The 27,116-nt window shown below is 41.6% G+C and overlaps 1 protein-coding gene across 2 annotated transcripts in view; it reads right to left on the bottom strand.

Annotated features, from left to right (window-relative positions):
- Positions 1 to 22,759, bottom strand: part of LOC106571024 (neuronal acetylcholine receptor subunit alpha-2) — a 61,642-nt gene extending 38,883 nt beyond the window's left edge. Inside the window, exons 1-3 of one of the 2 annotated variants that reach the window (XM_045695526.1) lie at positions 21,786 to 22,759; positions 11,016 to 11,167; positions 7,704 to 7,748 (exon numbers count right to left, since the gene is read on the bottom strand). In XM_045695526.1, coding sequence (XP_045551482.1) covers positions 7,704 to 7,748; positions 11,016 to 11,167; positions 21,786 to 21,861 — 273 coding nt within the window. In that variant the 5' untranslated portion in view covers positions 21,862 to 22,759. The remainder of the gene's footprint in view (positions 1 to 7,703; positions 7,749 to 11,015; positions 11,168 to 21,785) is intronic. The other variant, XM_045695527.1, reaches the window with a different exon arrangement.
- Between the last annotated feature and the right edge of the window lie 4,357 nt (positions 22,760 to 27,116).

Raw genomic sequence — 27,116 nt, 5'->3', positions numbered from 1 at the left:
ATAAGCTTGCAGTCCTTGAAAAAGCCAAACACCTTAAAACTTCTTGTGGCTTGGGGGCAGTATTTTGACATCTGGATGAGAAGCATGCCCAATGTAAACTGCCTGTTACTCAGGCCCAGAAGCTAGAAAATGCATATAATTAGTAGATTTGGATAGGAAACACTCTAACGTTTCCAAAACTGTTAACATAATGTCTGTGACTATAACAGAACTGATATGGCAAGAAAAAACCTGAGGGAAATCCATCCAGGAAGTGGGATTTTTTTTATATGGGTATTTTCAATTGAATGCCTATAGAGTATCTAATGGGTTAGGACCCAGATTGCAGTTCCTATGGCTTCCACTAGATGTCAACAGTCTTTAGATATTGTTTCAGGCTTGTTTTCTGAAAAATGAAGAAGAATTAGTCCTTTCTGTGCTGGTTTGCGTGCTTGACCAAGTGCGCGCCCTTCGTTGTTTTTCCTATCTATTGAAGACGCTATTGTCCGGTTGAAATATTATCAATTATTTAGACAATTGACAACCTGAGGATTAATTTTAAACATCGTTTGACATGTTTCAACGAACTTTACCGGTACTATTAGGATGTATTCATTTGCATGTTTTGACCGCCTTTGAGCCAGTGGATTACTGAACAAAACGCGCCAACAAAACAGAGTTTTTGGTATATAAAGAGGGACTTTATCGAACAAAACAAACATTTATTGTGTAGCTGGGACTCTTGTGACTGCAACCAGATGAAGATCTTCAAAGGTAAGTGATTCATTTTATCGCTATTTCTGACTTTTGTCATTCCTTTACTTGTTTGTATGCTTTTGTAAGCTGGGCGCTGTCCTCAGATAATCGCATGGTATACTTTCGCCGTAAAGCCTTTTTGAAATCTGACAAAGCGGCTGGATTAACAAGAAGTTAATCTTTAAGCCGATGTATAACGCTTGTATTTTTTATGAATGTTAATTATGACTATTTCTGTATTTTGAATTTGGCGCTCTGCAATTTCACCGGATGTTGTTGAGATGGGTCGCTAGCGAACGCCTGCACCAGAAAGGTTAATGGGTCCTTCATCTTCATCAATGAGGATGTCTCAGATGCAGTCAAAGAAGAAAGGAACTAATAAGAGCTATGAAGGCTGCAAGAGAACGAGGTGACATAGCATATCTGAGGTATGACAAACTGATTGTTCACTCTACCTCCCAAGGATTTAGGAGGAGCGACAGACACAAGTAATTCCAGCCACACACACACACACACACACACACACACACACACACACACACACACACACACACACACACACTAACTGAGTATCTCTCTCTCAGACTCCATCTACTGATTCATGTTTGGACATGTAAATACTATAAATATACCAAAGAAAGGTCTGTTCATTACTCTCTTAAAATATATGCAGTATAAGGAACAAAGTTCATGAAATATGCTGTCTAGTGCAGTCAAACAATATTCATGTATTGGCAATATCAGAGACTCACTTGGACTCTTCATTTGAGGATGCTGAGATCTCTATACATGGACACAATTTGTTCAGGAGGGACAGAAATAGATATGGGGGTTGGAGTTGCAGTTTACATCCAGATTCATATTCCAGCAAAACAACGTAAGGACTTAATGTTGAATGGATTAGAGGCGCTATGGGTACAGGTGCATTGACCACGTTTAAAACCTAGTAGTGGGATGCTGCTACAGCCCACCTAGTGCTGATGTCATATATCTTGATGTAATATGCTAAATGTTGGATAAGGTATCTGATGAAAATAGGGAAATATATTTAGGGGGAGATATGAATATAGATTTTTTTTAACACCAACTGTCCAATGAGAAATAAACGTATTTCTATTGCCAATGTATGTAACCTGACCCAAGTTTTGACCAACCAGAACGTTCACTAATAGGTCCAGTATCACATCATCAATTTGTATCGTTCAGTGGCACTAGGTTACATAACTTGGTTGCACTCACTAGGAAAACTAAAATACCAAAGGCTGGCCCTAACGTAATCTACCGCAGGCCCTACAGAGGGTTCAATCAGGACTCACCCACTAGGAAAACTAGAATACCAAAGGCTGGCCCTAACGTAATCTACCGCAGGCCCTACAGAGGGTTCAATCAGGACTCACCCACTAGGAAAACTAAAATACCAAAGGCTGGCCCTAACGTAATCTACCGCAGGCCCTACAGAGGGTTCAATCAGGACTCACCCACTAGGAAAACTAGAATACCAAAGGCTGGCCCTAACGTAATCTACCGCAGGCCCTACAGAGGGTTCAATCAGGACTCACCCACTAGGAAAACTAGAATACCAAAGGCTGGCCCTAACGTAATCTACCGCAGGCCCTACAGAGGGTTCAATCAGGACTCACCCACTAGGAAAACTAGAATACCAAAGTCTGGCCCTAACGTAATCTACCGCAGGCCCTACAGAGGGTTCAATCAGGACTCATTTGTGGATGAGATTAAGAATGTGCAATGGTTAGAAGTGTGTTTTAAGGATGATCCTGAAATGCCACTAAGTTTATTTATGAAATTATACATGAGTATAGCTGATAAGCATGCCCCTTTAAGAAAATGCACTGTGAGGTCAAATGGTGCCCCATGGATTGATGATGAGCTGAGACATTTTATGATTCACCGTTATAATGCCAAAAAAGTAGCAGATAAATCTGGCACTCTGATTGATAAGCAAAGTTATTGTAAATTAAGAAATATTGTGACCAAGCTAAACAAAGGAAAGAAGACGGGATTCTATCAGCACAAAATTGATGAAGTAAAGGGTGATGGGAAAAAGCTGTGGAGAACGTTGAACACTATTATGGGTAGGAATTCAAACATGTCTGCCTCTTTTGTAGAATCAGAGGGTATATTTATTACAAAACCACATGACATTGCAAACTACTTTAATGAATATTTTACAGGCAAAGTGGACAACTTGAGGAATGCTATGATTCCAATGATGGCTCCATGTCATATACTCTTATAAAAGATTGTATCATGAAGGACAGGCAATGCATGTTTGAATTTCATCAAGTAGAAAGGGAAGAGGTAGAAAGGATTCTGTTGTCTCTTTCAGATGACAAGGCACCTGGTACAGATAATCTAGACACCAAATTGTTTAGAGTTACAGCTAACTAAATATCTACCCCAATCGCTCATATTTTTAATAAGTGCTTGATGTATGGGGTGTGCCCAGAAGTCTGGAAAGAGTCAAAGGGTTTTCCACTACCTAAGGATAAAACATCTGCATTCACTGGTCCTAATAGCTATAAGCGTGCTGCCTGTGTTAAGTAAATTATTGGAAAAAATGGTATCTGTACAAATCAAGGATTATTTCTCATGTAATGGTCTGATAACGGGTTTCCAGCATGCATACAAAGAAGGACATTCTACGAGTACGGCCTTAGCACAAATGACAGATGATTGGTTAAAGAGTGTGGATGACAGGAAGTTAATTGGTGCAGTGTTGCTAGATTTCAGTGCTGCTTTTGATGTAATTGATCATGAACTGTTACTAGGTAAACTCAAATGTTATGGTTTTAAGTCTTCAGCTCTATCCTGGATGGAAGCTATCTATCAAGGAGAAGGCAAAAAGTGTTATTTAATGGTAGCTTTTCAAACAGTAAAGATAATCACTGTGGTGTTCCTCAAGGAAGTTGCCTAGGCCCACTTCTCTATCTTTACTAATGATTTCAGCAGCATACCACCCTGTATCCTACTACTGGCTTGCTTCTGAAGCTAAGCAGAGTTGGTCCTGATCAGTCCCTGGATGGGAGACCAGATGCTGCTGGAAGTGGTGTTGGAGGGCCAGTAGGAGGCACTCTTTCCTCTGGTCTAAAATAAAAATATACCAATGCCCCAGGGCAGTGATTGGGGACATTACCCTGTGTAGGGTGCAGTCTTTCGGGTGGGACGTTAAATGGGTGTCCTGACTCTCTGAGGTCATTAAAGATCCCATGTCACTTATCGTAAGAGTAGGGGAGTTAACCCCGGTGTCCTGGCTAAATTCCCAATCTGGCCCTCAAAACCATCATGGTCACCTAATAATCCCCAGTTTCCAATTGGCTCATTCATCCCCCTCCCCTCCCCTGTAACTGTTCCCCAGGTTGTTGCTGCAAATGAGAACATGTTCTCAGTCAACTTACCTGGTAAAATAATGGATAAATAAAAAAATAAAAAAATGTACCTTCCGTAAAGCAAGAGTGTTCATGTATGCTGATGACTCTACAATGTATAGTGCAGCATCAGAATGTAATGAGCTAACAGATGTACTGAGCAGTGAACTAAGAATGGTGTCTGAGTGGGTTGATGTGAACAAATTGGTGTTGAACATTTCTAAAACTGAATGTATTGTATTTGTTTCAAGATATATGCTTGCTGATGATCCCCAATTGAATTTGTCAATGAAAAGACCGTATGTAGAGCAAGTGAAAAAAGCAAACTACTAGGTGTCATACAGTTTTATCATGGTCAGAACACATAGAAAATATTGTTATTAAAATCTCTTAATGATCTGCCCTTTTTTTCAATTTTCGCCTAAAAAGACATACCCACATCTAACTGCCTGTAGCTCAGGCCCTGAAGTAAGGATATGCATATCCTTGGTACCATTTGAAAGGAAACACTTTAACGTTTGTGGAAATGTGAAAGGAATGTAGTAGAATATAACACAATAGATCTGGTAAAAGATAATACTAAGAAAAAAAACAACCGTTAATTTGTATTTTTTTGTACCATCATCTTTGAAATGCAAGAGAAAGGCCATAATGTATTATTCCAGCCCAGGTGCAATTTATATTTGGCCACTAGATGGCAGCAGTGTATGTGCAAAGTTTTAGACTGATCCAATTAACCATTGCATTTCTGTTCAAAATGTTGTATCAAGACTTTCCAAAGGTGCCTAATTTGTTTATTAATAACTTTTCATGTTCAAAATTGTGCACTCTCCTCAAACAATAGCATGGTATTCTTTCACTGTAATAGCTACTGTAAATTGGGCAGTGCAGTTTAACCTGTTAGGGCTAGGGGGCAGTATTGACACGGCCGGATAAAAAACGTACCCGATTTAATCTGGTTACTACTCCTGCCCAGTAACTAGAATATGCATATAATTATTGGCTTTGGATAGAAAACACCCTAAAGTTTCTAAAACTGTTTGAATGGTGTCTGTGAGTATAACAGAACTCATATGGCAGGCCAAAACCTGAGAAGATTCCATGCAGGAAGTGGCCTGTCTGACAAATTGTCTTTCATCTTGGCTCTTTTTATTGAAGACTGAGGATCTTTGCAATAACGTGACACTTCCTACGGCTCCCATAGGCTCTCAGAGCCCGGGAAAAAGCTGAACGATATTGAGGTAGGCTCTGGCTGAAACACATTATCGCTTTTGGCAAGTGGCCGATCAGAGTACTATGGGCTTAGGTGCATGCCCGAGTCGACCGAATGCTTTATTTTCTTTCGTCTGTTTACCTAAACGCAGATTCCCGGTCGGAATATTATCGCTTTTTTATGAGAAAAATGGCATAAAAATTGATTTTAAACAGCGGTTGACATGCTTCGAAGTACGGTAATGGAATATTTAGAATTTTTTTGTCACGAACTGCGCCATGCTCGTCACCCTTATTTACCCTTTCGGATAGTGTCTTGAACGCACGAACAAAACGCCGCTGTTTGGATATAACTATGGATTATTTTGAACCAAACCAACATTTGTTATTGAAGTAGAAGTCCTGGGAGTGCATTCTGATGAAGACAGCAAAGGTAATAAAATTTTTCTTATAGTAAATCTGACTTTGATGAGTGCTAAACTTGCTGGGTGTCTAAATAGCTAGCCCTGTGATGCCGGGCTATCTACTGAGAATATTGCAAAATGTGCTTTCACCGAAAAGCTATTTTAAAATCGGACATATCGAGTGCATAGACGAGTTCTGTATCTATAATTCTTAAAATAATTGTTATGCTTTTTGTGAACGTTTATCGTGAGTAATTTAGTAAATTCACCGGCAGTGTTCGGTGGGAATGCTAGTCACATGCTAGTCACATGCTAATGTAAAAAGCTGGTTTTTGATATAAATATGAACTTGATTGAACAAAACATGCATGTATTGTATAACATAATGTCCTAGGGTTGTCATCTGATGAAGATCATCAAAGGTTAGTGCTACATTTAGCTGTGGTTTGGGTTTATGTGGCATTATATGCTAGCTTGAAAAATGGGTGTCTGATTATTTCTGGCTGGGTAATCTGCTGACATAATCTAATGTTTTGCTTTCGTTGTAAAGCCTTTTTGAAATCGGACAGTGTGGTTAGATTAACAAGAGTCTTGTCTTTAAAATGGTGTAAAATTGTCATATGTTTGAAAAATTGAAGTTTTTGCATTTTTGAGGAATTTGAATAACGCGCCACGGGATTACACTGGCTGTTGAGTAGCATCCCACCTAGCCCATAGAGGTTAACAAGAATTTAATTTAAGCTTTCTGCCAATATCAGATATGTCTATGTCCTGGGAAATGTTCTTGTTACTTACATCTCACGCTAATCGCATTAGCCTACATTAGCTCAACCGTCCCGTGGAAGGGACACCGATCCCGAAGACGATGGCTAAGGGAATTGCTGTTACAAGACAATGTTCAGAGTATGTAACATCTAACACACTGAATCAGGTGATTCAATCCCTGGTCCTATCATACTTAGAGTACTGTCCAGTTATCTGGTCAATCCCTGGGCCTATCACACTTAGAGTACTGTCCAGTTATATGGTCATCTGCAGCAAAGAAAAAGCTCCAAATGGCTTGAAACAGGGCTGCCAGATTAGCTCTTCATTGCTCTATTCGTGTGCATGTTATTCAAATGCATTCGAATCTGTCATGGCTTCACGTTAAAAACAAATGACTATCCAGTCTTATGATTTTCTTTAGGAATGTTATATTTTAAATAAAAAAAAACATTATTTTTCAGGTAAGTTAGTACTTACTAGCAACACGAATAACCACCAAACCAGACAGACAAATTCAGGGCAGCTAAGACAACCCAAGCCAAGGACAAATCACCTTAAATATACAGTTTTATATAGAGCCATAGCTGAATGGAACTCTTTACCAATCCATATTTCTCAGGCAAAACGTAAATCCACCTTCAAGAAAAAAAATAAAAGAACATCTAATGTGATAGACCATATGACTGGACAGGAAATAGAAAGAACATCTAATGTGATAGACCATATGACTGGACAGGAAACAGAAAGAACATCTAATGTGATAGACCATATGACTGGACAGGAAATAGAAAGAACATCTAATGTGATAGACCATATGACTGGACAGGAAATAGAAAGAACATCTAATGTGATAGACCATATGACTGGACAGGAAATAGAAAGCATCAACTGAATGTTAAATGTGTTTCCTGTCAGGTATTTTAATTGTCTGTATTGCCTACTTGTTGAATGTTTGAAGTCTTGATTTGTAATTGTTTGTAATGTCTTGTTAATTGCTGTTGGACCACAGGAAGATTAGCTAGCGTTACGGCTTTAGCTAATGGGGATCCTAATAAAAATGACACATACTGAATGTATTGAAACACCTCAGTCACACACATGCACTATATACTGAATGCACTGAAACACCTCAGTCACACACATACTATATACTGAATGTACTGAAACACATGCACTATATATACTGAATGTACTGAAACACCTGTTTCAGCCAGACGTTGGTGGTCATCATCTGATTCTTCTCGTCCTGTAGAAAGGAAAAGAAAAATGTCAACGAAAAACAGAGGAGGGAATAGACTGACAAAAAGTAGAGAAATACAGGGGTAGAGGGAAATCCTGTAGGTTTACACCAGAGCCTCCAACCCTGTTCTTTGAGAGCTACCCTCCGGTAGATTTACACTCCAACCTCCCAGTCGTAATTAACCTGATTCAACGTATCAACCAGCTAATTATTAGAATCAGGTGTGCTAGATTGGGTTTAGAGTGAAAACCTACAGGATGGTAGTTCTCCAGGAACAGGGCTGGAGAGCCCTGGTGTAAACCTACAGGACTGTAACTCTCCAGGAACAGGGTAGGAGAGCCCTGGTGTAAACCTACAGGACTGTAACTCTCCAGGAACAGGGCTGGAGAGCCCTGGTGTTAACCTACAGGACAGTAGCTCTCCTGGAACAGGGCTGGAGAGCCCTGGTGTTAACCTACAGGACAGTAGCTCTCCAGGAACAGAGTTGGAGAGCCCTGGTGTTAACCTACAGGACAGTAGCTCTCCAGGAACAGGGTTGGAGAGCCCTGGTGTTAACCTACAGGACAGTAGCTCTCCAGGAACAGGGTTGGAGAGCCCTGGTGTAAACATACAGGACAGTAGCTCTCCGGGAACAGAGTTGGAGAGCCCTGGTGTAAACATACAGGACAGTAGCTCTCCGGGAACAGAGTTGGAGAGCCCTGGTGTAAACATACAGGACAGTAGCAGTAGAGGTTCTTACGACGTTCAAGAAAGGAACATAACATAGCCAGCAGCATTTCACTTTAATCTCCTGATGGATGTGAAGTCGCACTCTCTCTCTCAAGGGCTGCAGTGTTCACGGAGAAACCGTGATACAATAGGAAAGGTAGTAAAAGTTGCCTGAAGTGATGAGGTGCACAAGGTTGTCAAAACATTAGGAACACTATCCTAATATTGAGTTGCACCCCGTTTTGCCCTCAGAAAAGCCTCAATTCATAGGGGCATGGACAACAAGTCCACGGTTCCACAGGGATGCTGGTTGGTTTGTTACTGTTCCCTGTTTCTGATTGTTACTATTCCCCTGTTTCTTTTTTTACATTTCTGTTTGTTACTGTTTCTCTGTTTCTGTTTGTTACTGTTTCTCTGTTTCTGTTTGTTACTGTTTCCCTGTTTCTGTTTGTTACTGTTTCTCTGTTTCTGTTTGTTACTGTTTCTCTGTTTCTGTTTGTTACTGTTTCCCTGTTTCTGTTTGTTACTGTTTCTCTGTTTCTGTTTGTTACTGTTTCTCTGTTTCTGTTTGTTACTGTTTCCCTGTTTCTGTTTGTTACTGTTTCTCTGTTTCTGTTTGTTACTGTTTCCCTCTTTCTGTTTGTTACTGTTTCTCTGTTTCTGTTTGTTACTGTTTCTCTGTTTCTGTTTGTTACTGTTTCCCTGTTTCTGTTTGTTACTGTTTCCCTCTTTCTGTTTGTTACTGTTTCCCTCTTTCTGTTTGTTACTGTTTCCCTGTTTCTGTTTGTTACTGTTTCCCTGTTTCTGTTTGTTCCTGTTTCTCTGTTTCTGTTTCTCTGTTTCTGTTTGTTACTGTTTCCCTCTTTCTGTTTGTTACTGTTTCCCTGTTTCTGTTTGTTACTGTTTCTCTGTTTCTGTTTGTTACTGTTTCTCTGTTTCTGTTTGTTACTGTTTCCCTCTTTCTGTTTGTTACTGTTTCTCTGTTTCTGTTTGTTACTGTTTCCCTGTTTCTGTTTGTTACTGTTTCCCTCTTTCTGTTTGTTACTGTTTCCCTCTTTCTGTTTGTTACTGTTTCCCTGTTTCTGTTTGTTACTGTTTCTCTGTTTCTGTTTGTTACTGTTTCTCTGTTTCTGTTTGTTACTGTTTCTCTGTTTCTGTTTGTTACTGTTTCTCTGTTTCTGTTTGTTACTGTTTCTCTGTTTCTGTTTGTTACTGTTTCCCTGTTTCTGTTTGTTTCTGTTTCTCTGTTTCTGTTTGTTACTGTTTCTCTGTTTCTGTTTGTTCCTGTTTCTCTGTTTCTGTTTCTCTGTTTCTGTTTGTTACTGTTTCTCTGTTTCTGTTTCTCTGTTTCTGTTTGTTACTGTTTCTCTGTTACTGTTTCTCTGTTTCTGTTTCTCTGTTTCTGTTTGTTACTGTTTCCCTGTTTCTGTTTGTTACTGTTTCTCTGTTTCTGTTTCTCTGTTTCTGTTTGTTACTGTTTCTCTGTTTCTGTTTGTTACTGTTTCTCTGTTTCTGTTTCTCTGTTTCTGTTTGTTACTGTTTCTCTGTTACTGTTTCTCTGTTTCTGTTTCTCTGTTTCTGTTTGTTATTGTTTCTCTTTTTCTGTTTGTTACTGTTTCTCTGTTTCTGTTTGTTACTGTTTCCCTGTTTGTTACTGTTTCTCTGTTTCTGTTTCTCTGTTACTGTTTCTCTGTTTCTGTTTGTTACTGTTTCTCTGTTTGTGTTTGTTACTGTTCCTCTGTTTCTGTTTGTTACTGTTTCTCTGTTTGTGTTTGTTACTGTTTCTCTGTTTCTGTTTGTTACTGTTTCCCTGTTTGTGTTTGTTACTGTTTCCCTGTTTCTGTTTGTTACTGTTTCCCTGTTTCTGTTTCTCTGTTTGTGTTTGTTACTGTTTCTCTGTTTCTGTTTGTTACTGTTTCCCTGTTTCTGTTTGTTACTGTTTCCCTGTTTCTGTTTCTCTGTTTGTGTTTGTTACTGTTTCTCTGTTTCTGTTTGTTACTGTTTCCCTGTTTCTGTTTCTGTTTGTTACTGTTTTTCTGTTTCTGTTTCTCTGTTTCTCTGTTACTGTTTCCCTGTTACTGGTCCTCTGTTTCTGTTTGTTACTGTTTCTCTGTTTCTGTTTGTTACTGTTTCTCTGTTTCTGTTTCTCTGTTTCTGTTTGTTACTGTTTGTTACTGTTTCTCTGTTTCTGTTTGTTACTGTTTCTCTGTTTCTGTTTGTTACTGTTTCCCTGTTTCTGTTTGTTACTGTTTCCCTCTTTCTGTTTGTTACTGTTTACCTCTTTCTGTTTGTTACTGTTTCTCTTTTTCTGTTTGTTACTGTTTCCCTGTTTCTGTTTGTTTCTGTTACTCTGTTTCTGTTTGTTACTGTTTCTCTGTTTCTGTTTGTTACTGTTTCCCTCTTTCTGTTTGTTACTGTTTCTCTGTTTCTGTTTGTTACTGTTTCCCTCTTTCTGTTTGTTACTGTTCCTCTTTTTCTGTTTGTTACTGTTTCCCTGTTTCTGTTTGTTTCTGTTACTCTGTTTCTTTCTTCCTCTGTGCACAGGTCCTGTCAGTCACTACTCACCACATCAATGAGCTGTGCTATGGAGAGTCCGAACTTGACGATAACCACGTCTGAGATGTTGGGTACGGGTCTGGACCACTTGTTGTACCCGATGAAGAGCTTCTTGAAGAGCTCGTCCTCCGCATGTGAGTGGGTCTTCTCATGACAGAAAACTAACAGGGGGGTCAGAGAGAGCTTTATAGCAAACCGTTTCTCAGGTACAATTATGCATAGATGTATTGTGCTTTAAGGAGCTTTTTCCCCCACTGTAGTCTTTCTATTTCTAATGAATAATGTATACAGCTATAATAACTATTTCATACCGCCAGATTTGTAAAATGGTTACTTTTATTTCAAATCCTACAAGTTGAAGGACCGTTTATCAAATACAGCAAATATATGACAGGTATGGATCAGCGAATTAGTGATATGAGATAAAAACCTGTGTCTGTAAAAATGTGTGAAATCTCCCCACTTGAAATCTCCCCACTTCCTCATTTATGACTCCATTGTCCCCTCTTTGACTTGACTGTAGTTGTTGGTACAGCTGTGTGGTTGTAAGACCTACTGTAGGAGGTTTTAATCAAATGAACTCTGAGACAGTGTAGACAGATTTGAACTGAGCTGACAGACTGACTTTGAAAACAAAACTTTATTAATTGTTGTCATTTTATTGTGAGAAACTGCAGATTTATCAGATTTTTTCCCCCCATCAGTTTAGACACACTTTACAGACGCTGTTGCTACTCTGTTTATTATTATATATCCTGATTGCCTAGTCACTGGGCGCGTTCGAGTGAATCACTTTTGTCAAGTCGGAGACCATCGTTGTTGCACTATGGTTATAGAAATTGTCCGACTTGCGACTACTTGTCGATTGCATGAACTTTAAAAAATAATAATGTGATCAAAAGGTCATGCAGGTTTTGACGAAGTCTCCTTCAGGTCTCTGCAGTAGATACTCACCAACTGTACCATGCCGTCCTCTGCTGCATTGTGGGAGGAACTATGTATCAACCAATCAACAGGGTGTTTTTTTTGTTTGACCCACGCAAACGTGGCCAAAAGAAGTGACTGAAACAGGAACCGACTTTGCCTGCGAGTTATGATCAGAGCCTTTCTGTTGGAAAACCCCTACAGCGTCCTACTTTTGGTTATTACAGATGCAACTCTCCGAGTTCCGTCTACAGTCGGCTTAGTTAGGATTACCACTCGAACACACCCTCTGATTGACATTATTGTTTTACCAAATGGATGGATGGATCCCTCTCTCCCTCTCCCTCTCTCTCTCTCTCTCTCTCTCTCTGTGTGTGTGTACGTAATCATTCAATTACACATATCTTGACTTCCTCCCCAATGGCACCCTATTCCCAGTATAGAGCTATTATCCACAGGCCTCTGGTCAAAACTAGTGCACTATATAGGGAATAGGGTTCCATTTGTGTCTGAGCTATGAGTTAATCCATCCGTCTCAGTCAGAAGGGGTTGTGGGGCCAACCTCATACATTAAGCTGCCAGCAAGCTGTCATTCAGGATGACACAGACTCTAAAACATAAACCATTTATGTTCTCTGTTCAACTCAATGTGAATTCAGTGAATATGAACGAATATCTTCCTGACCTGACATTGATTTATTGCATAACACCTGACTGAGTTTACTGAGTGACACCCCGAGCTGAGCTAGACATACGCTGAGTGGACAAAACATTAACAACACCTGCTCGTTCCATGACATAGACCGACCAGGTGAATCCAGGTGAAAGCTATGATCCCTTCAAATCATGTAGCGAAATGTTAGTGTTCCTAGCTCCAACAGTGCAGTAATATCTAACAGTTAACAACAATACACACACACACACACACACATCTAAAAGTAAGAGAATGGAATTAAGAAATATATACATTTTAGGACGAAGGCTATGATCCCTTATTGATGTCACATTGACGTTAAATCCACTTCAGTCAGTGTAGATGGAGGGGAGGATACAGGTAGAAGGATTTTAAAGCTTTGAGAAAACCGAGACATGGATTGTGTATGTGTGCCATTCAGAGGGTGAATGCCTTTTAACAGTGTATTGTAGTAGATGCCAGGCGCACCGGTTTGTGTCAAGAACTGCAAAGCTGCTGGGTTTTTCATGCGCAAAAAAACCCCAGCAGTGTTCATCAAGAATGGTCCACAATCATTGGAGTCATTATGGGTCAGCATCCCTGTGGAATGCTTTGTAGAGCCCATGCCCCGACGAACTGAGGCTGTTAACTCAATATTAAATCAAATCAAATGTTATTGGTCATATGCACCAAATACAACAGTTGTAGACTGTACAGTGAAATGCTTACTTACAAGCACATTCACAACAGTTCAGCATTAAAAAGTAAAACAAATGAAATAGTAACACAATAAAAACAATAACAAGGCTATATACAAGGAGTACCAGTACTAAGTCAATATACAAGGAGTACCAGGACTGAGTCAATATACAAGGAGTACCAGGACGGAGTCAATATCCAAGGAGTACCAGTACTGAGTTAATGTGCAGGGGTATGAGGTAGTTAAGGTAATACAGTACGTAGATGTGGGTAAAAGTGACTAGGCAATCAGGAAATACAGTGCATTTGGAAAGTATTCAGACCCCTTGACTTTTTCCCCCATTTTGTTACATTACAGCCTTATTCTGAAATTGATTAAAACATTTTTTTCCTCATCAATCTACACACAATACCCCATAATGGCAAAGCAAAAACAGTGTTTTAGACATTTTTGCAAATTTATAAAAAGAAAAAAAACTGAAATGACATTTACATACTGTAAGTTTTCAGACCCTTTACTCAGTACTTTGTTGAAGCACCTTTGGCAGTGATTACAGCCTTGAGTCTTCTTGGGTATGATGCTACAAGCTTGACACGTCTGTATTTGGGGACTTCCTCCCATTCTTCTTTGCAGATCCTCTCAAGCTCTGTCAGGTTGGATGGGGAGCGTCGCTGCACAGCTATTTGCAGGTCTCTCCAGAGATGTTCGATCGGGTTCAAGTCCGGGCTCTGGCTGGGCCACTCAAGGACATTCAGAGACTTGTCCCGAAGCCACTCCTGTATTGTCTTGGCTATGTACTTAGGGTTGTTGTCCTGTTGGAAGGTGAACCTTCGCCCCAGTCTGAGGTCCTGGGCTCGCTGTAGCAGGTTTTCATCAAAGATCTCTCTGTACTTTGTTCAATAAATCTTTTGCTCGATCCTGACTAGTCTCCCAGTCCCTGCCGCTGAAAAACATCCCCACAGCATGATGCTGCCAACACCATGCTTCACCGTAGGGATGGTGCCAGGTTTCCTCCAGACATGATGCTTGGCATTCAGGCCAAAGAGTTCAATCTTGGTTTCATCAGAGCAGAGAATCTTGTTTCTCAAGATCTGAGAGTCTATTAGGTGCCTTTTGGAAAACTCCAAGCCGGCTGTCATGTGCCTTTTACTAAGAAGTGGCTTCCATCTGGCCACTCTACAAGAAAGGCCTAAATGGTGTAGTGCTGCAGAGATGGTTGTCCTTCCGGAAGGTTCTGTCATCTCCACAGAGGAACTCTGGAGCTCTGTCAGAGTGGCCATCGGGTTCTTGTTCACCTCCCTGACCAAGGCCCTTCTCCCCCGATTGCTCAGTTTTGCTCGGCGGCCAGCTCTAGGGAGAGTTTTGGTGGTTCCAAACATCTTAAATTTAAGAATTCTATAGAAATGTTTTGGTACCCTTCCCCAGATCTGTGCCGTGACAATCCTGTCTCGGAACTCTATGGAAAAATCCTTCGACCTCATGGCTTGGTTTTTGCCCTGACATGAACTGTCAACTGTTGGAATGTGTGTGCCTTTCCAAATCATGTCCAATCAACTGAATTTACCACAGGTGGACACCAATCAAGTTGTAGAAACATCTCAAGGATGATCAATGGAAACAGGATGCACTTGAGTTTAATTTCTCATATCAAAGGGTCTGAATACTTATGTAAATAAGGTATTTCTGTTTTTTAAACTTGTTTTCCCTTTTTCATTATGTATTGTCTGAAGATTGAGATTTAATTTTTTTATACATTGAATATGTAACAAACAGAGAAAAAAGTGAAGGGGCCTGAATACTTTCCTAATGCACTGTATAACAAATAGAGTAGCAGCAGCGTTATTAAAGTGTGTGTGTGTGTGTGTGTGAGTGTGTGTGTGAGTGTGTGTGTGTGTGTGTGTGTGTGTGTGTGTGTGGCGTCAATATGCATGTGTGTGTGTGTGTGTGTGTGTGTGTGTGTGTGTGTGTGTGTGTGTGTGTGTGTGTGTGTGTGTGTGTGTGTGTGTGTTTTGGAATGTCAGTGTAGTATGTGTGAGTGTGTGGGTAGAGTCCAGTGAGTGTGTGGGCAGAGTCCAGTCAGTGTGAGGGTAGAGTACAGTGAGTGTGAGGGTAGAGTCCAGTGAGTGTGTGGGTAGAGTCCAGTGAGTGTGTGGGTAGAGTCCAGTCAGTGTGAGGGTAGAGTCCACTGAGTGTGTGGGTAGAGTCCAGTCAGTGTGCGGGTAGAGTCCAGTGAGTGTGCGGGTAGAGTCCAGTCAGTGTGCGGGTAGAGTCCAGTCAGTGTGCGGGTAGAGTCCAGTCAGTGTGCGGGTAGAGTACAGTCAGTGTGCGGGTAGAGTCCAGTCAGTGTGCGGGTAGAGTCCAGTCAGTGTGAGGGTAGAGTCCAGCCAGTGTGTGGGTAGAGTCCAGCCAGTGTGTGGGTAGAGTCCAGCCAGTGTGTGGGTAGAGTCCAGCCAGTGTGTGGGGGTAGAGTCCAGTCCGTGTGAGGGTAGAGTCCAGTCAGTGTGGGGGTAGAGTCCAGTGAGTGTGGGGGTAGAGTCCAGTGAGTGTGTGGGTAGAGTCCAGCCAGTGTGTGGGTAGAGTCCAGTGAGTGTGGGTAGAGTCCAGTGAGTGTGGGTAGAGTCCAGTGAGTGTGTGGGTAGAGTCCAGCCAGTGTGTGGGTAGAGTCCAGCCAGTGTGGGGGTAGAGTCCAGTCAGTGTGGGGGTAGAGTCCAATGAGTGTGAGGGTAGAGTCCAGTCCGTGTGAGGGTAGAGTCCAGTCCGTGTGGGGGTAGAGTCCAGTCAGTGTGGGGGTAGAGTCCAGTGAGTGTGTGGGTAGAGTCCAGTGAGTGTGTGGGTAGAGTCCAGCCAGTGTGCGGGTAGAGTCCAGCCAGTGTGCGGGTAGAGTCCAGCCAGTGTGCGGGTAGAGTCCAGTCAGTGTGCGGGTAGAGTCCAGTCAGTGTGAGGGTAGAGTCCAGTCAGTGTGTGGGTAGAGTCCAGTCAGTGTGTGGGTAGAGTCCAGCCAGTGTGTGGGTAGAGTCCAGCCAGTGTGTGGGTAGAGTCCAGCCAGTGTGTGAGGGTAGAGTCCAGTCCGTGTGAGGGTAGAGTCCAGTCCGTGTGGGGGTAGAGTCCAGTGAGTGTGGGGGTAGAGTCCAGTGAGTGTGTGGGTAGAGTCCAGCCAGTGTGTGGGTAGAGTCCAGCCAGTGTGTGGGTAGAGTCCAGCGAGTTGTGTGGGTAGAGTCCAGTGAGTTGTGTGGGTAGAGTCCAGCGAGTTGTGTGGGTAGAGTCCAGCCAGTGTGTGGGTAGAGTCCAGTCAGTGTGGGGGTAGAGTCCAGTCAGTGTGCGGGTAGAGTCCAGTGAGTGTGCGGGTAGAGTCCAGCGAGTGTGTGGGTAGAGTCCAGCCAGTGTGTGGGTAGAGTCCAGCCAGTGTGTGGGTAGAGTCCAGTCAGTGTGTGGGTAGAGTCCAGCCAGTGTGTGGGTAGAGTCCAGCCAGTGTGTGGGTAGAGTCCAGCCAGTGTGTGGGTAGAGTCCAGCCAGTGTGTGGGTAGAGTCCAGTCAGTGTGTGGGTAGAGTCCAGTGAGTTGTGTGGGTAGAGTCCAGTGAGTTGTGTGGGTAGAGTCCAGTCAGTGTGCGGGTAGAGTCCAGTCAGTGTGCGGGTAGAGTCCAGTGAGTGTGCGGGTAGAGTCCAGTGAGTGTGTGGGTAGAGTCCAGTCAGTGTGTGGGTAGAGTCCAGTCAGTGTGGGGGTAGAGTCCAGTCAGTGTGGGGGTAGAGTCCAGTCAGTGTGGGGGTAGAGTCCAGTGAGTGTGTGGGTAGAGTCCAGCCAGTGTGTGGGTAGAGTCCAGCCAGTGTGTGGGTAGAGTCCAGCCAGTGTGTGGGTAGAGTCCAGCCAGTGTGTGGGTAGAGTCCAGTGAGTTGTGTGGGTAGAGTCCAGTGAGTTGTGTGGGTAGAGTCCAGTGAGTTGTGTGGGTAGAGTCCAGTCAGTGTGCGGGTAGAGTCCAGTCAGTGTGCGGGTAGAGTCCAGTCAGTGTGCGGGTAGAGTCCAGTCAGTGTGCGGGTAGAGCAGTGAGGTGGGTAGAGTCCAGTCAGTGTGTGGGTAGAGTCCAGTCAGTGTGTGGGTAGAGTCCAGTCAGTGTGTGGGTAGAGTCCAGTCAGTGTGTGGGTAGAGTCCAGTCAGTGTGTGGGTAGAGTCCAGTCAGTGTGTGGGTAGAGTCCAGTCAGTGTGTGGGTAGAGTCCAGTCAGTGTGTGGGTAGAGTCCAGTCAGTGTGTGGGTAGAGTCCAGTCAGTGTCGGTAGAGATTCAGTGCAAAACAAGATAAATAAATAATAAAAAAAGAGGTCAATGTTAATTGTCAGGGTAACCATTTGATGAACTGTTCAGCAGTCTTAGTTGATGATCCCTGGTCTACTATAATGGAGTACTGGAAGTGATAGTTGATGATCCCTGGTCTACTATAATGGAGTACTGGAAGTGATAGTTGATGATCCCTGGTCTACTATAATGGAGTACTGGAAGTGATAGTTGATGATCCCTGGTCTACTATAATGGAGTACTGGAAGTGATAGTTGATGATCCCTGGTCTACTATAATGGAGGTGTAGCAACAGTAGTAATGGTCTGATTCTGGTGAAGCACATTGCATCACATCACACTTTAATTACTTGCACACTTGAAGCTCCGCTGTGATTGTGCGTGTGTCCGTCCGGTCTGGTGTCGGACCAGCACGAGGCAGAGACTAGCGGAGACAAGATGCACCGGGTTGACAAAAAGCCCTCGAGCGCCGGAGATCAAAGTGCCACCTGTCAATGGAGACGAGAGGAGAAGCGATGACACCTCCATTCCTCCTCAGGCTTGGATCTTTTGGGATCTTGGACACTGTCCAAATTGCTTGGTAAGTTGTGTAGCACCAGGGCCTGGACAGTTCAAGTTGTGTAGTACCAGGGCCTGGGCAGTTCAAGGTGTGTAGTACCAGGGCCTGGACAGTTCAAGTTGTGTAGCAGCAGGGCCTGGACAGTTCAAGTTGTGTAGTACCAGGGCCTGGACAGTTGGTGATAGTACCAGGGCCTGGACAGTTCAAGTTGTGTAGCAGGCCTGGGCAGTTCAGGGCCTGGACAGTTCAAGGTGTATAGTACCAGGGCCTGGACAGTTCAAGTTGTGTGGTACCAGGGCCTGGACAGTTCAAGGTGTGTAGTACCAGGGCCTGGACAGTTCAAGTTGTGTAGTACCAGGGCCTGGACAGTTCAAGGTGTGTAGTACCAGGGCCTGGACAGTTCAAGGTGTGTAGTACCAGGGCCTGGACAGTTCAAGTTGTGTGGTACCAGGGCCTGGACAGTTCAAGGTGTGTAGTACCAGGGCCTGGACAGTTCAAGGTGTATAGTACCAGGGCCTGGACAGTTCAAGGTGTTTACTACCTAGGGGCCAGACAGATCATGTGTGATGTTTCAGAAAGTACCCCAGAGTGCCTCCCTGCCTGAACGAGTCAGCAACTTCTCCGGCCAAATATGCTCTTCAAATGTAATCACATTTTATTTGTCACATGCTTCGTAAAACAACAGGTGTAGACTAACAGTGAAATGCTTTCTTGTTATTTTTACCCCTTTTTATCCCAATTTTTTGGGGGAATCCAATTGGGGAATTGGGGAATCCAATTGGTAGTTACAGTCAGTACAATAAATACACAATGAGTAACAATATCTTGTCTATGTACAGTGGATGGAGTACCAGTACCGAGTTGAAGTGCAAGGCTATGAGGTAATTGAGGTAGATACAGTGCCTTCAGAAAGTATTCACACCCCTTGACTTTTTCCACATTTTGTTGTGTTACAGCCTGGAATTTAAATTGCTTTAACTGGCCTACACATAATACCCCATAATGTAAAAAGTGGAATTATGTTTTTAATTGGTATTCAACCCTTTGTTATCGCAAACTAACAATTTCACATAATAAGTTGCATGGACTCACTCTGTGTGTAATAATAATGTTTGACATTACTTTTGAATGACTACCTCATCTCTCTACCCCAACACATTACAATTATCTGTAAGGTTCCTCCGACGAGCTGTGAATTTCAAACACATATTCAACCATAAAGATAAGGGAGGTTTTCCAATGCCTCCAATACCCATCTATCTATTGGTAGATGGCTAAAAAAACAGGCATTGATTATCCCTTTGAGCATGATGAAGGTATTGATTACACTTTGGATGGTGTATCAATACACCCAGTGACTACAAACATACAGGCGTCCTTCCTAACTCAGTCTAATGGCTGTGATGAGAGAAAGCTGAGGATGGATCAACAACATTGTAGTTACTCCACAATACTAACCTAAATGACAGAGTGAAAAGAAGGAAGCCTGTACATAATAATACAAATATTCCAAAACATACATCCTGTTTGCAACGAGGCACTAAAGTCATACTGCAAAAAAAATTTGGCAAAGAAATTAACTTTATGTACTGGATACAAAGTGTTCTGTTTTGGGCAAATCCAACACATCACTTTGTACCACTCTCCATATTTTCAAGCATAGTGGTGGCTGCATCATGTTATGGGTATGCTTGTAATCGTTAAGGACTTGGGAGTTTTTTAGGATAAAAAGAAACAGAATAGAGCTAAGCACAGTCAAAATCCTAGATGAAAACCTGGTTCAGTCTGCTTTCCAACAGACACTGGGAGATGAATTCACCTTTCAGCAGGACATTAATGTAAAACACAAGGCCAAATCTACACTGGAGTTGATTAGCAGATGACACTGAATGTTACTGAGGGACCAAGTTACTGTGTTGATTTACATCGGCTTGAAAATCTATGGCAAGACCTGAAAATGGCTGTGTAGCAATGATCAACAACCAATTTAACAGAGCTTGAAGAATTAAAAAAAGAATAATGGCCAAATATTGTACAATCCAGGTGTGCAAAGCTCTTAGTCTTACCCAGAAAGACTCACTGCTCTTAGAGACTTACCCAGAAAGACTCACAGCTCTTAGAGACTTACCCAGAAAGATTCACAGCTCTTAGAGACTTACCCAGAAAGACTCACAGCTCTTAGAGACTTACCCAGAAAGACTCCCAGCTCTTAGCGACTTACCCAGAAAGACTCACAGCTGTAATAGCTGCCTAAGGTGATACTAACATGAATTGACTCAGGAAGTTTAATACTTATGCAAATGAGATACTTGTCATTTTCTCATTTCATTTAAAATTAATTAGCAAACATTTCTAAAAACATGTTTTAAATGTGTCATTATGGGGTATTGTGTGTAGATGGATGAGAAAACAAATATTTAATCAATTTTGAATTCAGGTTGTAACACAATGTGGAATAAGTCAAGGGGTATGAATACTTTCTGAAGGCACTGTATAACCTATAGGAAGGTATAAAGTGACTAGGCAACAGGATAGATAATAAACAGTAGCAGCAGCGTATGTGGTGAGTCAAAAACAGTCAATGCAGAAAGTCCTGGTAGCTATTTGGCTAACTATTTAACTAACTATTTAGCAGTGACGTACTAGGCCATACGCACTACCCTCTGTCAGCTGCAGAATGTTTTAGGCTCTGAGGGCGTGACAAATCCTTTCAGCCTTCTGAGGGAGAAGAGGCGTTGTCGTGCCCTCTTCACGACTGTGTTGGTGTGTGTGGACCATGATAATTATTTAGTGGTGAGGATGGACACCGAGGAACTTGAAGCTCCACTGCAGCCCTGTCGATATGAATGGGGGGCGTGCTCGGCCATCCGTTTCCTGTAGTCCACAATCAGCTCCTTTGTCTTGCTGACATTGAGGGAGAGGCTGTTGTCATGGCACCACACTTCTAGGTCACTGACCTTCTCCCTATAGGCTGTCTCATCATTGTTGGTGATCAGGCCACTATGGTGTTGAATGCTGAGCTGTAATCAATGAACAGCATTCTCACCTTGGTGTTCCTCTGGGGAAGAATTCAGCTGACAGCTCTTCTACTCTTCCTACTTTGAAGGTCACAAGACACATATCTGCCACATTTAGAGTAATGTGGAGGTATTAAACTGTAGCCCAAAGATTTAACGATATAAAATTAAAAACAATTTAATGAATAAGAAAAACAGCGTGAAATGTGATGCTAATGGCATTTAATGATGCTACTGGATGGACAAGAGCCCGAGTCAAACAGCAGGAAATTATGGAGAAGGTGTGAAAATCCCAAATAGTTCCGAGTGGTTTAGGAATACAGCAACTGCCCTGAGAGAGAGCACCGATTGTGGTAGGTAAGCAATTTGGTAACATCAACAAACGGTCATATTGACAATGAATTGATTGATAAATAAACGGATACATTTACAGTGGCGTGCCTGTAATATTAGGCTATAGACTAGGCTACAAGCAATGATTTCACACCTTTGGTTCAAGAAAACAACAGCAACGGACATGACTTCCCCGTTTCTCTTTATATATTGTGTTCAGACTTACCTTATTATACCGTCAGAATGTAAGTCTTAGCCCAAAAACAATAAATAATAAAACGAACTTACTTGACTTACATAAGAAGAAACAACAGAGCATAGTGGTCCTCGCTGAGAACAGGTGGTTGAGTAATCCACGTTCCATATTTCACCCTGGTGAGTTATCTTTTCTACTTCTCGCCAAAGCTTCTAGCTTCTATCTACTTTTAAAAAAAATCAAATAAAATGATCTGCTCTTCTCGGAAGAAAAAAAAGCATTGACGTTGTTATTTGATTATATCCTCTCCAGAAAGGTTATCTTGAAACTATGAGGACGTGGTGAGAAATCGGCTTCCGTGTCAATTTTTGAGAGGATCCACTCCTCCTGTGTCATATGAAGCCTTGCCTCACTTCAGATATCTCATACAGCCGCTTCATGGGCGGGGGAGAGAGTGACGTTTTACTTTACGTGCTTGTACCCTTTACAGATGAACATGTATTCAACTTGATTAAATCACTTTTAATAAGGTTGTAGTTTCCAAAATTAAATGTCTCTGTCCTCACCACCGTTTTCTGTGTAGCAGCTGTATCCAAATGCGTTAGGAGGTTAAAAAAAGCTAGAAAAAAAGAAGCGCTGTCCTTCTCATGGTGCTGAAATACAAGAGGCTCTTCGTTATTAATGAACACCGATTTTATTAAGTTTATTTAAGATAGCTGGAGACTTTTTTTCCGATATTATTCAAGGTTTTACGTGGCATGAGGTTACCAAAAATACTTTAATAGCAGACCAATAGCTAATTTTCTCACCACGACGCTCGTCTGATTTACGCATGGAAGGAGACAATTATCCAGGGAACAGTTACGCACGGCTATTAACTTAAACACATTTCTAAGCAGAGCGAAATATTTGGACTCCATTTTCACATCGATATTACAGTATACATATCCAGAAGTTCCATTCAATTGTCATTTCCAGTTAGAGCGATTTTTCTTCTGTTTCACCATGACAAACTCTACGAGCTCCTCTGGGAGGAGGAAATGTGAGGCACCGACTGACTGCGTCTACTCCCCGACCATCTCTCCCTCTCTCTCTCCCCTTCTCTCTCTCTCTCTCTCTCTCTCTCTCTCCTTCCCTGACTTAGTATATCATATGGTAAGGGAGAAGGGACTATAATGCGACTGTCTCCATAAAGCCTCACCATGGCGTTATTATAAAACAGGTACATACATTCAAAGAACAAGTAAAACGTATAAAACATTAGGCCTATTTCAGAATAGGCCTAACTGTCTACATTTCAATGGAAGTTGATTCGGGGTTTTTTTGTACTTGGTGAGCTAGGCAGTTATGATGATATATTGTCGAGTCTAGACAAACACAATCCAGTTTGAGCGTTTTTTATTTTATTTTATGCTTCTGTTTCACCATGACAAACTACAAGCTCCTCTGGGAGGAAGACACCGATTGACTGTGTCTACTCCCGTCTAGGACCAAATCACTTTAAAAGGACTGACATGTAGTGGGTAAGTTAGTTGATCGATAGTAAAAGGGGTGGACTCACAGCTGAAAAACAGTGCATATGGCTATGAGTTAGTTGTTACTGCAAGAGACATCGAGAGGGCAGAGCAGGTGAATTAATAGAAGATAGTGTGTAAACATTGTCTTAGATACTTTATTTTCACAGCTGGATTAAACAAAACAAATCTAACAAACTTATAGCCATATACTTAATGAATAAACTATAACTTTATAATTTCATAATTACTAATATATAATTTCAGAATCCCCCCCCAGATAAATCAATGCTGTTACTGACCTCAGACCAGAGCTATGTACCAAATGGCACCCTATACCCTATATAGTGTACCACTTTTGACCAGAGCCACAGGGCTGTGCATAGGTCTTGTGTGTTTCTAACTCCTTAATCTTGAGGACCCCTGGGACCAAGACAGACCAAGACAGACCCAGACAGACAGACAGACCAAGACAGACCAAGACAGACAGACAGACAGACAGACAGACAGACAGACAGACAGACAGACAGACAGACAGACAGACAGACAGACAGACAGACAGACAGACAGGTACTGTCATTCAGGACACGTGGGGCTAAGCCCCCTGTTTTTAGCCCCACATGTTTAGCTTAAAATGTGTGTATGTATATATATATATATATATATACATTGCATTCGGAAAGTATTCAGACCCCTTCCCTTTTTCTACATGTTACTTTACGGCCTTATTCTAAAATGTATTAAATTAATGTTTTTCCCCTCATCAATCTACACACAATACCCCATAATGACAAAGTGAAAACAGGTTTTTAGTATTTTTTTGCCAAATTATTACAAATAAAAAACGGAAATACCTTACTTAAATAAGTATTCAGCCCCGTTGCTATGAGACAACTGGAAACTCGGAACTAGGAAATCTCAGACTTCAGTGAGTACAAGACAACTGGGACCGGTCATCCAACTCGGAATTGTGGGTATCTCAGGCCTCTTTCTAGAGCTCCGACCTGAAGATCACTGACGTCATGATTCGACCTTGTCTTGAAAGCACCATACATCCAGAGAATGCCAGACTTTTGATGACAAAGTTTTATGACAAAATTTGCCCACAAGAAGGAGCAACGCACGACCTTCCTTTTCAAGTGAGCACAGTACAAAAAGGTGAGTCCAGAAATGTATTTTATGCTGCTGCATAAATTATGTAATATGGCAGGGAGATATGTACACTGTAGCATAGAAAGTAATACTAAGTGTATGTTGTATAGTAAGCTGTTAGTAGCCCATGTGCCTCAACCTAATACTTTGGTCCCTTTCCCCTCATAACTTAGCCTACTGTTCTGACTTGGTGGTGCACATGTAGCCTATAGCCTGTTTTAGAGATATGTCATCATTGAATATTGTAAGAGCTTTCATTGTCTGCTTATATGCCCTCTTTATTTATCCTACGGTTCTGACTTGGTGTACATGGAGAACACTGTAAGAACGGCCCATGTTCTGAATGATGTCGCTGTACATTCCAAAAGTGCTGAACAAACAGTTATATTGACTACGTCCGTCTTAGCTTGCTCATTAATGTCTTAATCGAAATTATGGATTGCTTCTTATCCGCTCATCGTCCCCTTATGCCATAGTTTGTACATCTCAATTGTCAGTAGAAACCACATTTGTTTAAGCAAGTCAACCATATCAGCTATGGGTTTTAAAAAGGAAGTAAATGAGGCTGAATGAACTGTTTCGCTGCCAGACAAGGCTCCGCTGATAACCAGGCGTAGTGGTGGTAAGGATTCACTCTATGGTGCTGAAAAGAAAGCTCTGCTGTTGGGACAGCTTTTATGTAGGCACTAACAGTTTGTGGGCACTGTTTGTCACCGTTACTGTTTAGTGTTGTACTGTGTAGTGGCTTTGCTGGCATGAATAAAAAAATAAAACATCGAGTTTGCGCCACCAAGATTTACATGCTACACTCGCCACTGCAGACATACCATATTACTGTATTACAACTATCGCAGAAACAGAGCTTGTGTCACAAATAGCACCCTATTCCTTTAATAGTACACTACTGTAACCATAAGGCTTTGGTCAAAAGTGGTGCATTATGTAGAGAATTGGGTGCCATTTGTGCCGCACGCAGAGTTATCCTGCCTGCCTGATTGGCCAACACATCACAATAATGAGACATAAACATTCTGTGTCACTTACACAAATCAAACTTGTTCCAAGAATAATCGCAAACTGGATGGAAAATCTGGTTTGAAATACAGTACTTATTATCATATAATTAATTATACACTGCACGGCACTTCTAACAAATCTATTTTTGACATCGTTGTAAAAATAAAATGATCATGCATTTGGCTATGATAGCGTTTGGTCACACACGATAGCTACTATAGCTTGCAGAACAGTACAGTGACTGACCATAAAAAAATCTGTGGTTCAAAAAAAATCTTGATAAATCCTGTACCAATTATTCCATAGCTCTGTCAGCCCACTCACTGTTCACTTACAGTACACAGAGTAGAAAGAACATTCCTGTCAAGGTATCTGTTCAGTCCTTATAGTACACAAAGCAGAAAGAACATTCCTGTCAAGGTATCTGTTTAGTACTGTCCTTATAGTACACAGAGCAGAAAGAACATTCCTGTCAAGGTATCTGTTTAGTACTTATAGTACACAGAGCAGAAAGAACATTCCTGTCAAGGTATCTGTTCAGTCCTTATAGTACACAGAGTAGAAAGAACATTCCTGTCAAGGTACCTGTTCAGTCCTTATAGTACACAAAGCATAAAGAACATTCCTGTCGAGGTATTTGTTTAGTACTTATAGTACACAGAGCAGAAAGAACATTCCTGTCAAGGTATCTGTTCAGTCCTTATAGTACACAGAGCAGAAAGAACATTCCTGTCAAGGTATCTGTTTAGTACTTATAGTACACAGAGTAGAAAGAACATTCCTGTCAAGGTACCTGTTCAGTCCTTATAGTACACAAAGCATAAAGAACATTCCTGTCAAGGTATCTGTTTAGTACTTATAGTACACAGAGCAGAAAGAACATTCCTGTCGAGGTATTTGTTTAGTACTTATAGTACACAGAGCAGAAAGAACATTCCTGTCGAGGTATTTGTTTAGTTCTTATAGTACACAGAGCAGAAAGAACATTCCTGTCAAGGTATCTGTTTAGTACTGTCCTTATAGTACACAGAGCAGAAAGAACATTCCTGTCAAGGTATCTGTTTAGTACTGTCCTTATAGTACACAGAGCAGAAAGAACATTCCTGTCAAGGTATCTGTTTAGTACTGTCCTTATAGTACACAAAGCAGAAAGAACATTCCTGTCAAGGTATCTGTTTAGTACTGTCCTTATAGTACACAGAGCAGAAAGAACATTCCTGTCAAGGTATCTGTTTAGTACTGTCCTTATAGTACACAAAGCAGAAAGAACATTCCTGTCAAGGTATCTGTTTAGTACTGTCCTTATAGTACACAGAGCAGAAAGAACATTCCTGTCGAGGTATTTGTTTAGTACTTATAGTACACGGAGCAGAAAGAACATTCCTGTCAAGGTATATGTTTAGTACTTATAGTACACTTGTCACGGCTTTCTTCGTCGGAGGACGATATAGCGAAATCGTCGTCTGAAAAGGTGGACCAATATGCAGCAGAGTTGGTGTTCATTTTCTTAATTTATTAACGAACGTTGAACACGGAAAAACAAAAAAACAATAAGCACGACAAATGACAGTTTTGCATGCTATACATACGCAGTGCAAAAACAATCTCCCACAAATACAAGACAAACACACCCAACTAATATAGGACTTCCAATCAAAGGCAACACCAAACAGCTGCCTTCAATTGGAAGTCCACCCCAATTAACTCAACATAGAAACACACTCACTAGACTACACATAG

The sequence above is a fragment of the Salmo salar genome, chromosome ssa15 (genome assembly GCF_905237065.1).
Source record: "Salmo salar chromosome ssa15, Ssal_v3.1, whole genome shotgun sequence".
Classification (NCBI taxonomy): Eukaryota; Metazoa; Chordata; class Actinopteri; order Salmoniformes; family Salmonidae; genus Salmo; species Salmo salar.
Note: the sequence above shows the minus strand (reverse complement) of the source record. Positions and strands in the feature narration are given on the sequence as shown.